The 14,162-nt window shown below is 39.9% G+C and overlaps 1 protein-coding gene across 8 annotated transcripts in view; it reads left to right on the top strand.

Moving 5' to 3' along the window:
• Nucleotides 1-14,162, top strand: part of tcf4 (transcription factor 4) — a 606,468-nt gene that overhangs the window by 368,297 nt on the left and 224,009 nt on the right. For all 8 annotated transcript variants that reach the window (XM_060851162.1, XM_060851233.1, XM_060851285.1 and 5 more), the window contains one exon: nt 9,621-9,756. In XM_060851162.1, coding sequence (XP_060707145.1) covers nt 9,621-9,756 — 136 coding nt within the window. The remainder of the gene's footprint in view (nt 1-9,620; nt 9,757-14,162) is intronic.

The following is a 14,162-nucleotide window of genomic DNA, read 5'->3' as shown; positions in this document are numbered from 1 at the left end:
TAAGTAACAGGTGGGACAGAACACCAACACCTTATCAAAGACACACTGATGATGTTTCCTAGCAAAGCAATGAAACATTTGCAGAAAACTCACCAGCCCGGTGAACAAATCCACAACTTCAGAGCTTTCACTCTCAATACCCATTTAACATCTTAACTTTCCAGAAGTCATCAATTTGTTGCAAACAAACAAGATTCCTTTCGCTAAACTCATCAAAGATGGCAATTCTTTTTACTCGCTTCACTTAACTGTCAAAATGTGAACTCAGCGAAACCCCCACACCTACTGCAATACATGAGTTTGGACGTTATGAACTCAGCTAAACATTTATAATAGACTTTGGGGAATGTCAACAATGAAGTCAATTGAAATTACAGGAATAGATGCCATCAGTATTTTGTTTTTTTTCCCTTTGCTAAAGCAGATGGCCAGTCAATACAGGCCAGCATTGGGTGTCTGATTGTTTTTACTCTTCCTTATAGCTGCCATCTGTGTACATTTTTCACTTTTAAAGGCCTCTCAAATATAGATTCTCTACCCTACACAAACTTACCTTCTGCATAAACTCATGACTCCCACTTTGCACTTTGAGGATGTTGAACTGCACCCTGCCCCCAAGAAAAATGTGATGCGCCAGAAATCTGAATGTTTCTGGTAAAGTGAGACTAATATTTCCTTTGTGTGTCCATAAAGCAGACATTGAGCCAGTGGTTTAGGGGCCTGGTGTCAGATCCCACTATGACAGCTAGTGGACTTTGAATCCAGTCAATAATATTTTTTTAATTGAAGACTGGGCTCAGTAATGTTGAATCATCACTATGAAAAAAGAATAATTTGGCTCAGATCTGTGCTTTCGGGAACAAAATCCTCTGTTCCTAACTGCTCTGGGTTACATGTGACTCCATACCGACAGTGTGATTGACCCTTAAATGTACCTGAATTAGCCTAGTAAGCCTCTGAATTGTGGCAATTAGGGATGAACCACAAATCTTGATTTTGCCATCAGTGTTCACATTCCAAGAAATAATGTGCTATTTAAAAAAGTATGCAGTTAAGTTCTGCTTAAGGACTCCTATTTTTAATGATTTGTGGAGTCTGACTGACTCTGCGAAAATCCTGCCCAACAACACTTGCCATTTTCTTACCGAACCATAGAGCTGCCTTCTTATTGTAGAGAGATGATGGGTGGTGGTGCAAGCTGAGGGTCAGCATGGTTCAGCCAAGGGAAGAGGTTGAGAAGGTGAGACCTTCACATGAACCTCAGGATATGTTGGAGTTAAACCATACTGTTGGCAATGCTCTGCATTTCGACCGACTGAGCTAACTATCCCAAATGTAAATGTGATGTAGAACCAACTACTTAAAGAAAATAAAGGAGTGGAGCACAGTTTCAAATTAATGAAAGGTGAATTTTAAATAAACTAAATTCCTTGCAGTAGAGTACTCAATATGTGGAGTATGGTTCCAGGTCAAATCATGGCAACAAAAACTTCAGTCATTTGAGAATCAGTTGGAAGCTGGAGTGTGTAGGCTTTTAAGTTTGGCCATATGAGTGAAAAAAAATCAGAGAACCAGTAGAATGGAAAAGAGTTTCACTTGACCCATCACATCTATTTAAATGCTCATCCAATGCCCTTTTTAGTCCCTGAAATTGAACTTGTTTCCATTACACTTCCAGGCAGTGTATGCCAAATCCAAACTGCTTGCTGCATGAGCAAGATTTATTTTTCCTCAACTTGCATTTACTTATTTTGCAGATCAAATTTAAACTATGCCCTCTGGTTATCAATCTTTTTATGAGCCCGGAACCATTTCTCCACATCTACTCTGTCCAGACGTCTTATGGAGGTCTTTCAAAAACCTCTATCAAACCTCCCCTCGGTTGTCTTTACGTCAGGGAGAGCAGCTTCACCAATCCATCATTATAATCGTTATCTCTGGCACTATCCTTGTAAACCTCTTCTGGACTCTGTGCAATACATTGACATCTGTCTAAACTGTGATGCCAAGACTGGTGTTCTATATCATTTCATCGTGACTCCCCTGCTCTTGTACTCTGTGTCCCAATTAATGAAGCCTATGCGTTTTGAATAGCTCTGTCTACCAATCATGCCACCTTTTAATTACTTTTGTATGCACACCCTGGTGTCTTTGCTCCTGCACATCCTCTAGAATAGTACTTGTGTTTTACACTGTCTTCTTATGTTCTTTGTACTGAGGTGTAACATCTTACACTTGTCTGTATTGAACATCATCTGCCACCAATCCACTCATTCCATCAAATTGTCAATGTTGTCTTGAAGTTGTACACTGTCCTCCTGACCATTTACAATTCTTCTAAGTTTTGCATTCTCTGCATACCTTGAACTTGTCTTCTGCACTCCAACATACAAATCATTTTTATATATATATATATATATATATATATATATATATATATATCAGAAAAAGAAAATGTCCCTGGGGAACTCCACTGCAAACTTTCCTCCAGCTCAAAATGTACCCATGAAGTATTATTCTGTGGTTCTAATCATTTGGTCAACTTTGTGTCCTCATAACTACTGTCCCTTTTATTCCATGACCTATAACTTTCCTGACAAATTGTGTGGCACTTATTAATCGCCTTCTGGAAGTCAATGTACGTTACATTAACAACCCTGTCCTCATCAAGCCTTTGTTTACCTTTTCAATAAAAAGAACTCCAGCAAGTTAGTTAGACATGATTTTCCCTTAACAAATCCACATTGACTGTTCCACGCATTTTTTTCATGTGATATTAATTTTATCCTAAATAACTTTTTCAAAGTTTGCCCACCATTGAAGTTCATGTGAATGGTCTGTAATTATTGGGTCGATCTTTACAATGTTTTTTGAATGAAGTTGTGAAGTTTGCAATTCTCCAATCCTCTGCACCACCCCCAAGTGCAGGAAATGTTGAAAGATTACTGACAGTGCCTCTGCATTCTCGCTGTCACTTCTTTCAATATCCTTTGGATACATCTCATCCGGTCATGATACCTAAGTAATGACAGCTCATCATCCTCTTTATCAAATTTAAACTCTTCTAGTGAATGAGTTGTCTTCTCTTTCACTGAGGGCTGGGCAGCATCTGTGTCAGAGGTTAAGATAGAAACAAAGCTTCATTTTAACACCTTAGCCCTGCTTACTATCTTCATGTGTAAAATCTATTTTTGGTCCCTAACTAGCACTACTCCTCTTTTGTCACGCTATTACTATTGATATGCTCATGGAAGTCTTTGGGATTTCCTTTTTCTGTTAGATTCAACCAAGTGGTCTTTTTTGCTTGCATTTATCTCAAAACCTTGTGCATTACATTGTTGTGCAGTTAGATCAACTCAGAGCAATGTCAACCTGAATAGAAATTGGGTTGGTCCTTGTTTGTAGGGTTCTTTTGAACCGTATGATTTACGATCATGCAGTCAGGTGCAGTGAAGAACTATTTCGCAATAAATGTTATGTATCAAGATCAAATTGTTTCATTCTGTCTTTTTTCATTTTCTCATCAAACTGAGGCATCATGATGTTATCATAAACATTCAGAAACCTGGACTTATGCACCAGCTTTAATAGTCTGAGTTGAACAGTACTGAATCATGTATGGAGGTGTGAGGATGTCTCCATTTCTGATCACTGTCCATGAATGGGAGCAAGAAGAATGTTTAGAAGAGTCAGGGTCAGTAGAGGAGGAAGCCCACTGCATTACCAGATTTCTGCTACAGTTACTCCATTGACTCTGTTGCTGATTGGAATATCCAGTTCCTGTGGCTACTTAGTGAGCTGCTTTGAGTCAGTGTTGTTTCTCGGAGTGCCTCCTGGCTTAATGCATAATCTGAAGAATCCAAATAGGCATGAGTAGCATTAACCAAGTACTCAAGGGACTTCATTGTTTACCTACTGCTGGTTGAATCCAAGTCCCCATGCCTCACCTTTCCTTCTGCGGATTTCAGTAGAAGGGTTGGACATGTCTTGTAGCAGGCTCTATGGGATTTCAAGCTTTCATTTGGTCAAGCAAGTGTGGAGGTTTCAGTAGTGGATGGCCTGAGGTGAATAATGTTGCAGCAGTGGAAATAAATATTCTTTGTGATGTGAAGGATGTAGGTTAGAAACCTGGTTTCTTGAGTTTGAGTCAAATGCTGAAGCTATGAAATCTATCTCTACCCTAAAGCAGTAGAGAGGGAGATGGAGGTTCTAATTGATGCTGAGCCATTCTATTTGTGTCAAGGGCTTTGTCTTCAGCCTTTCTACTGTTTATCTGGAAAAGGTTGTGTATTGTCAGTTGTGGTTACATTGTAGAGGAAAGTCTTTATTGTCTGCGCTAGCTCCCTCCAGTTTATTAAGCTGGTCCCACTCAACCAAGCTTTCCTCAAATCTCTGCACTTTCTCTCTTCAGGTACTTACCCAATGAACTTTTGAAAGCTGCAATTAAATTTGCAATCATCGCCCTCTTGAGCATTACTTTCCAGGTTCTGACTATTCATTGCATTTTTAAAAAATTCTTTTTACTCATGTGGCCATTCTTTCTTCTGCAAATCATCTGAAATTTGTGTCCTTGACTTCTCAATTCACCTATCTAGGGAAAAAGTTTCTTGCTATCAATTCTGTCATGGTCCTTCCTGATTTCAAATAGCTCAATTTGCCTTCTCACAGAGTTGCCCTAGCTTTTCCAGTTTTATTCATAGATAAAGTTTGTCAAATCTAGAACCATCCTTTCTAAAACCTCACTTGCCTTCTCAGTACAGTGGCTAGGACTGGAGATTTAGGCGGCACGGTGGCTCAGCGGTTAGCACTGCTGCCTCACAGCACCAGGTCCCAGGTTCGATTCCAGCCTTGGGTGACTGTCTGTGTGGAGTTTGCACATTTTCTCCATGTTTGCGTGGGTTTCCTCTGGGTGCTCTAGTTTCCTTCACAGTTCAAAGATGTGCAGGTCAGGTGAATTGGTCATGCTAAATTGCCCATAGTGCTAGGTGCATTAGTCAGAGGGAAATGGGTCTGAGTGGGTTACAAGTCAGCTTGTTGGGCTGAAGGACCTGTTTCCACAGTGTAGAGAATCTAATCTAATCTAATGCTGCAGTTGAGGCCAAGCTAGTGTTTTGTTTTAATTCATTGTAACCAGCTTGCTTTTTCAATCTGTGCCACCATCTATAAAATCTAAGAATCCCAGATATCTTTTATTACCACTGTTTTAACCAACCCTGCCACTTTCAACACATTTTGCATATATTCCTCCAACTCTCGCTGGCCCTTCACTTCCTCTCTAACACTATCCATATTTTGTAATGTCTCGCTCACTGATTTTACCAAAATGCATCCCTTCACAATTCTCTGCATTTCTTCTGCATAAGTTTGATTATATTCTCTAAAAATCTGTCACTATCCTCATCACAGTTCACAATTTTGTGTCCTCAGCAATTTTTTTACTATTCTATTCTGTGCATCAAATCTAGGTCATTAGTATATATCAAGGAATGCAGAATTCCCACTACTGACCTATGGGAAACCAGACTATATGACATCCTCCAGTCCTACAAGCAATGTACATAACCCTTATTTCAACTTACTCAGCCAACTTTGTATACATGTTGCCTTTGTTCTTTTATTCCATGGGTTTCTACTTTCCTGGCAAGTCTAATGAATGACCCTTTATCAGTGCCTTTTGAAAGTCCATGTATACATCACCTAAGCAACCATCTGTTTCAAAACAAAATCAGTCAAGTTAAACACAATTTGCCTTTATAAATCAACTTTGAATGCCCTTAATTAATCCATACATGTCTAAATGACTATTTGTTTATTTTATCCCAGATTATACTTTCTCAAAGTTTTTGTACTGATTAAACTGTTTGTTGGATTTTTTCTTCTGTACATTTTTAATAAAAAGTCATAGAACTATACAGCATAGAAACAGGCCCTTTGGTCCAAGTCATCCATTCCAACCAGACATCCCAATTTTATCTCGTCCCATTTGCCAGCATTTGGCCCACATCCCTCCAAATCCCTCCTATTCATGTACCTGTCCAGATAATACTAACAGTTCCATTATAAATGGTGCTAAGTGACTACTCCTCCCTTTACATCCTGTCAAAATATTTAGTTCATAGAGATGTACAGCATGGAAACAGACCCTTCGGTCCAATCTGTCCATGCTGACCAGATATCTTAACCCAGTCTAGTCCCACCTGCCAGCACCTGGCCCATATCCCTCCAAACTGTTCAACGCAAATTTACTGTAACACAGTTGAAGAATTCAGACTATTATTTGTAGAATGCAAACTTTTGCTCCCTGTATTGGTTATAATGTGATTCCAGTTTCATTACTTTAAATGTTGCTGCAGTTACATGATTTTCTTATAACGCAGGGTTGCCCAGGAATGGAACTATCACGTTAGAACCGACTGTGCATATGTCTTCACTGATCTTTGTCTCTTCATGTACATTTTGTAATTTTTGGTCAATTTTTATGTTCCCTGCAAGTTTACTTGCATACTGTATTGTTTCTTTCTTAATCAATCCCTTTGTCCTCCTTTGCTAAATTGTAAACTGCTATCGATCTTCAGGTCTGTTGTTTTTTCCTGGCCAATTTTTATGTCTGTTGAGTCTAGTACTATTTCAGATTAATATCACCCATAAATACAGAAGTTTCTTTTCAATTTTTTTTCCCCTGTTTAATGCCATTTCCAACAACACCCTGACAGTTTGGGCTCTGTACACAACCCTCACAAATGTTTTTTGTCCCTTGGTGATTCTTAACTCTCCTCATACAGATTCCACATAATCAGAGCTAGTATCCCTTCCTCTGTTGCATTAACAGCCTGTTTAACCGAAATGTAACAACACAGGCTTTTCCTTTTTGTCTGTCCTTCTTAAGTACTGAATACCCTTGGGTCTTCACTTTCCATACCTGGTCACCCTCCAACTCTGTCTGTTGTAATCCTAACTATATCATACCTGTTTTCAGTTATTTGTGTGATTACATTACCCACTTCATTGCCAGTGCTCTCCACATTAACGTACAACACTTAAGACATGTCTTTTTAACATAACTCGTCCCATTTCCATTATTGTTTTCACTGTGACCCTGATATTCTGGCCTATGTTTTCTCTGCCTATATGTTTTGTTCTTCCCCTTTCTATGTTTTATTCTTGTCCTTGAACACACACACACACACACACACACACACACACACACACACACACACACACTCTCTGACTCTTTTGCATAGTTTCCTATCCCGCTGCCATTCTAGTTTAAAGCCTCTCCAATTACTCTAGCAAATATTCACCCTAAGAAAACAGTCCTGGTCTTACCCAGGTTTTAGATTACTTACAGTGTGGAAACAGGCCCTTCGGCCCAACAAGTCCACACCGACCCGCCGAAGCGCAACCCACCCATACCCCTACATTTACCCCTTACCTAACACTACGGGCAATTTAGCATGGCCAATTCACCTGACCCACACATCTTTGTGACTGTGGGAGGAAACCGGAGCACCCGGAGGAAACCCACGCAGACACGGGGAGAACGTGCAAACTCCACACAGTCAGTCGCCTGAGTCGGGAATTGAACCCGGGTCTCTGGTGCTGTGAGGCAGCAGTGCTAACCACTGTGCCACCGTGCCGCCCGTAACCCATCCAGTTTGTTTTGGCCCCAATGCCCTGGAATCTGAAATATTTCTCTTTGCACCATCTCTTCAACCGCTCATAATCCTGAAATCACTACCTTTTGAGGTCCTACCTTTCACCTTACTTCCTAACTCCCTATTGTTTACTTTTAAGACCTTATCCTTTTTTTCATGCCTCTATCATGGCTATTAATGTATACTAAGACCACTGGCTGCTTATCGTTTCACTCCGTGGCATCTGGTAGCTGTTCTCAGACATTCTTGGTCGTAGTGCCAGAGAGGCCACATACCATCCTAGAATCTCATTTAAACCCCTTAAAATTGAATTCCCTATAACTATCGCATTCCCATACCTTTCATTCCTCCCTTGGGGTTGGTTAGCTCAGTTGGCTGGATGGTTGGTTTGCAATGCCAGAGTGACATCCACACCATGAGTTCAGATCCAATACTATCTGAGGACACCATGAAGGTCCTGCCTTCTCAGTCTCTCCCCTGGCCTTAGGTGTGGTCACCTTTGGATTAAGCTACATCAGTCGTATCTCTCTAATGAGAGAGCAGCCCTGTAGCCCTCTTTGGCTATGGCAAAATTTACCTTACTCCTTCGCTGTGCTGCAGAGCTAACCATTCTGCAAAGAAATTTGATTGTTGCTGCTTTCCCCTGATAGGCCATTCCCTTGACAGTATCCAAATGAATAGCCACGGGAGACTCCTACACTGCCGGCCTACTCTTCTTATTGTGCATGGTGGTCACCCATTCCCTTCTTGCCTGCAGTGTGACCACCTCTCAGTATCCGCAACACTGTTCCCAACTGCAACTCCAGTTCCAAAACCTAGGCTTTCAGGAGCTGCAGTTCGCGAAGCTTCCCGCACACGTGCTGGCCCAGACACTGGAAACGTTCTCTGCTTCCCACTTGGAGCAGAAGGGCACAGCATGGATTTGAACTTCCCAGACATGACTAACCCTTACATTAAACTTTTTGGAAGATGCTTAATATCAAATACTATCACTTACTCTGGGGCTCATATTCCCTGCTCTTCAGTACTATAAAAGGTAGTCCTTAAAAATTATGAACACAAAAAACAGCAAAAAGCGCCTCTTTCCCTCTGCATCAAATTCTCACTGTGCTCCAAAGTCTCAAACACACACACTCTCTCTGTCTTACTCAGGATGTGCTCTCTCCCAACTGCTCCGCGAAGATAACTTAACTCTATATTCTTCCTAAGTAGATGGTAGTCTTGTTGCAGTATTCAACTCAATTCTGTTGCACTACTTCCATTTCTTCTTCACTCTATCTCAATAGTTATACTATCTTTGACCACACAATGATAGACCCTCTCTCTCCAGTACTGTCGAATTCACCTCAATCGATATTGCCAACCCATTTTCATTTATTTTTTTTCTTCTTCATTGCTGGGCACCAATCAGCTCAGGCTTGAAGGGCCAAAGGGCCTCTTCCTGGGCTGTAAATTTTCTTTGTTCTTTATTCTTTTCTCCAGGGTTATTTAGTACCAAGTCCTACTTTCATTTTTTAAAGCCAGGCCTTTGCTATCATTTTTTCCATATAACTATCTCCATCTGCAGCTTACTGGTCTTGTATACCATGTTAAATAAATGCACTACAATCTTTATTGAGATCTTATTGCATTCCAACATTTGGATAGTTAGCTATTCAGAGTACAGACTAAAGGATCACTAAAAGAAAGAGCAATACATAATTCTGAAAGCAATTAACATTTGTTTAATGGGGCAAAAAGTCTCATCTTGATGTTGCCATAATCTTCTCCTCCTCCCATCATTACAGATCCTATGACATGAACTTGTAGTCATAATGGAATTGGTCAGTGGGTCCAGTACTGTCTGAAGAATGAATACGGCAGTCAAATGAAGCAGTAAAATTATGAATTGGTTCTAGACTAGCTACTGTCAGACAATAAGAACAAACAGGTTATCCTAACAATTTGTTTTTTTTTTATTTACAGTCAAGTCTCCTTGGGCCTGACATAGGTATAGGCAGTCCAGGTGCCATATCACCTACAGGCACCAAGCCTGGCTCACAGTATTATCCATATTCCAGCAATAATTCCCGTCGGCGACCAATGCATGACTCCTCAATGGGTGAGTGCTGTTCTACCTTTAACTTCCATTTTTGAACTCACCACTTTAATCGTTTTAAAGGCTTCTGTTGGCCTTTTTGCAACTTTTGAAACAGTCCCATGAACTGATCTCCCAATGAAAACTATCTTGGTTTTACTTTTGCCAAGTGTTGAAAATTATCTTTTGAGAAAGTGACAAGAGTTCTTGTAAGATGAAGTGTGATAAACAAATAAATTCTTACAGGAGTGAAAAATAAAAATTGCATTTAAGGTTTTTTAAAAAAAAGATTTCAGTGTAATGCATTTCAACTACTGGCTGCTGCAGTTTATCTTGCAGGTTCTGCCAGTTTTGAATTACTGCATTTCAGGCATTTGCTGGCATTCCTTTTATCCAGTATTACTGCAACACTGTTGATGGAAAATATAATGTGATATCTCTCTGTCATGGCCATACAGTTTGAATTTGTCGATCCATAATTAGTTGGAAGGATTCAAGAGATTATTGTCACTTTTCTGGTTGAAAAAAAATCGGAATTGACAACAGTTACCTAAGAATCCTGAGCAGAAAACCCAGATTTCTAAAATGCTTAATGTTTCATTGGGTCATGAAATAGGTGGATTGCGTTCTATAGAGGTTCAGGTATGCTAGGGTCTGGATTTTTTGAGAAGTGACAACCTCTCACAGGTGCAACTCTGTCCCTCCTTTTTTATGAAAGGAGAGAACTTGTATTTCTTGAGAGTAGATTTCATTCAGGGCCCCTTCAGTAATGTGGTTCTGTGCTTTCACTCTGACAGCTCTTTCAGAGAGAAAAAAAATCACGACGCTTTTCATAGCTGTAGCTTCTAGAGCTTAGAGTCAGAATCTCAGACAGTTGCTTTTGACAGTTGTTGTTAAACAGTAAATATATAAGGGAAGTGTGAGGTTAGGGACCTAGGGATTAGTGTCCTAGTTGGGTAGGTCGTAGGCTGCCAGGAGTAGGTTGCCAAATGGGGTGTCAAGTTCGGTGTCAAGTGAATACGGTGCCAGGTGGCAAGATAAGTGCTTTAGTGTTTAGGTCCCGATGAGTGGTAGGAATCGAGTCAGGATAGCTGGTTTTGGGGGTTGAGTTGGGGTGTCAGGTCTGGTGGTAAGGGATGGCAGTTCAGGTGCGGAAAGAGGCTAAGAATATCGAATCGAGGGCAGATGTAGTGGAGTGCGAATCAGAAGTTGGGGAAGGGACTTATTGATTAAGGGTCTGGGGGAGTCCAAGTGCTGTCAAAGAGGTGCAGTTGGGGTGAGTAAGGTAAATACAGGGTCAGTTTAATCATTATTTTGGGGGTTAAACTGTGTGGTTACTAGCCTAAGTTTTCCTGAATAGCTATTTCCTTAATTTAAACAGAACCCTACGAATTGTCTGATTTAAATAAAGATTGTCAGAGGGTTCCAGATGTAGGGGAATTGACCAATGGAATATTCAGTTTGAAGGAGAAAGTGAGGACTGCAGATGCTGGAGATCAGAGCTGAAAATGTGTTGCTGGAAAAGCGCAGCAGGTCAGGCAGCATCCAAGGAGCAGGAGAATCGAAGTTTTGGGCATGATTCCTGAAGAAGGGCTCATGCCTGAAACATCGATTCTCCTGCTCCTTGAATGCTGCCTGACCTGCTGCGCTTTTCCAGCAACATATTTTCAGGAATATTCAGTTTCACAGGCAATTTCTTGGGAGTCTGCTACGATAGATTCCACTTTGTCCCAAGTGCAATTTTCATCTATGCTGGAATATTGTCTGTCTAACCATAGGAAAATTCAACCATTGGTATATAACTATTTTGTGTTGTGAACAGAGTATCAATTACACATCATAATGGTAGGTGAATTTTTGTATCAGGTCCTTTGAGCTTACAGTTTTCTAAACATGAGCTATATCTGAAGAGCGTTTGAGCTTTATGAATTGTTAAGATGTAATTTTGTCTTAAAACCCAAATATAAAATCTGCATCGTACAAAATTAGTTTGACTTGAGCATGAATTTCCCCTTGCCACACCCTATAACATATTGTTACAAAAATGTTCATTTAGATTAATGACACATTAAGTATTTTGTCTATTTGGAAATGACTGGCTGCATTTTCCAAGTAGTTACAATTACAATCAAATTGCAATTCCTGCTCATGTTTTTCACCATTATGACTCAATTCAGCTTTTCTGCCAGGAGATTCCAATCATGGCTCCTTCAGAAATGAAGGGTATTCCTGAAATTTAGTGGGTTCTTTGTCATACAGGATAGTTGAGGAAGTTAAACCATGCCCTTTACTGTATTCCGTCTCCAATTTAAATGGATCTTTTCATAAGGATTCTAATGCAGGGGAATTGCCCATCAGAATCTTCAACTTCCTGATTAATTCCCTCCAAGGCAACCTCATCCGGGACTCTGCAAGATCCCAAGTGTGCAGCTCCCATCTTCCCTGCAGAAATGACTGTGCGGCTGTTGGCAAATCTGAGCCAGTTATTTCTATTAGGAAAGGTACTCATAATCATGATGATCATAAATAGTAAAAAAAAACGTTTGGGAGCCAGTTACCGTCAAGAGAGATGAGGTGAAGGAGGAGAGATGATGGTAACAGAAGGCGAGCAGTGGAGGAGGAATTGGAAAAAAAAATGAGGAGGAATTGGTAAAGGAGTAGAAGAAAGAAGAGTTGGGGAGTGAAGGGAGATGATGGGATCTGAGTGGATGCATCTTTCTTAGTGGAGTGATGAGGACTGGATGGATAGTGGATTTGTTCCTTTGGGATGAAAGGTAAAGGGTGGTCTTGTATATTATTTGTAGCTCAATGAAACAGGGAGAAGGTTCTTTCTGCTCCACTAGATTCTGGGATTATGAGAAATATGGTTGTATAGCTTCTTGAATTGAAGATAACTTCATAGTCAGCTTTATCAAGCTGATATGCTACTTTAAATCATGTGTCTGTGTCCTAGAGTTTACAATGGAGGAGACCTCCAGAGAAGGTTTATAATTGGTGTGAGATTTGTTATTTTTAAAACTCTTCAGGGAGTGGATACCTTCGATTGAAAATATTCTCCCAACATCCCATTTTGTTCTTCTGACATATAAATGACTGAATAAACATCAAAGTAAACATCAACGATATCATGCATTTTTAATAATTTAAAAATATTCACATGCACTGCTACAAAGTTAGCAGGAATCATGCAAGAGCTGATTTACTGAAAATGTCTTAAAAAAAACTAATATGTAAGGAACAAGTTAGGTAATTTTGGAATTTACATAAAGGTGTGATTTGTTAGAATGTAATCAGCCTTTCTATACAACTGTTTCCTTCAATGTATTTATCATGAAGAGTGTTCGGATTTCAACAGGTGCCAATCCCTACAGTTTTTATAAAAATTTTATAGAATATCCACTTATTATTTGGTTGCTTTGTCCTGTCAACATGCTTGGCTCCAAAGTCAAAAAATATGGTGCTGGAAAGGCATAGCAGGTCGGGCAGCATCTGAGGAGCAGGAGAGTCGATATCTCAGGCATAGGCCCTTCATCAGGAATGTGATTAAAATATGAAAATAATTATTCTGTTTTGCGACTAAAGGTTATTTGCTTTAACTTCATTTGTTTAGTTTTCCTCTTAGAAAATGTAATTTTGCAAATAAACCTTTTAAAAAAAAAAGCCACTAGTGGCTCAGGATAATGCCATGAAAGGTGAGTGCTTAGCTCCAAAAGTGGTCACACTGTAATTAATTACAGATAATATACAGCAAGCCAAGTGATTCAGCATAATGTCATGAAAGCCGTGAGTGACTTATGAATGGCATTAGAGCTCAAAAGAAAAGTTGAATTTCAAGAAATAATGTGATGTTGCTGCTCCTTTAACAAGGTTAGATTGTCCTTGGGTTTTACTTTCAAAGGGGGTGGTAAACACAGAGATTCTGAGAGAACTAGGTTTGAAGAGTTTTAGAGCCAATTTGATTATAGCTAAAAGACACTGGCTGAGGCATAAGGCTTTCAAGTTTAAATAAAACACTTGTACAATGAAAGCAGGGTGGCCAGTTCTGCCAGCTCAGCTGTTCTCTGGTTTGGTTTGGTTTTAGCAGGCAGTCAGTTGTGAAGCTGCTGGACCTAAAGAAGTAGGTCCATGCTAATCCTCCCTCTCTGGACCCAAAGAAACAGGTCGATGCTGATCCCCTCTGTCTGTCTCTGTCTGACATCTCTCCTGTAAGACCTTATGTTTGATTTTTCCTTTTTTTTTGCCAGGAGGTGTTCATGGGGATTGTTGAAAGTATTAGGAACAGCATTAAGTTGGGATACCCTGTTGGGTTTTCGGATAGGTTAAGTTATTCTACATTCTGTTCTTTTTTTGTTTGTGTTTTATTCGATAATATTGCAAATTAATTATGTTTGGTCTAAAACGAAGTGGTTGGACTAGCTGCATCACTCCTG

This window comes from Hemiscyllium ocellatum, chromosome 1 (assembly GCF_020745735.1).
Source record: "Hemiscyllium ocellatum isolate sHemOce1 chromosome 1, sHemOce1.pat.X.cur, whole genome shotgun sequence".
In the NCBI taxonomy this organism is placed as follows: domain Eukaryota; kingdom Metazoa; phylum Chordata; class Chondrichthyes; order Orectolobiformes; family Hemiscylliidae; genus Hemiscyllium; species Hemiscyllium ocellatum.
This window is presented reverse-complemented; position numbering and strand designations above follow the sequence as displayed.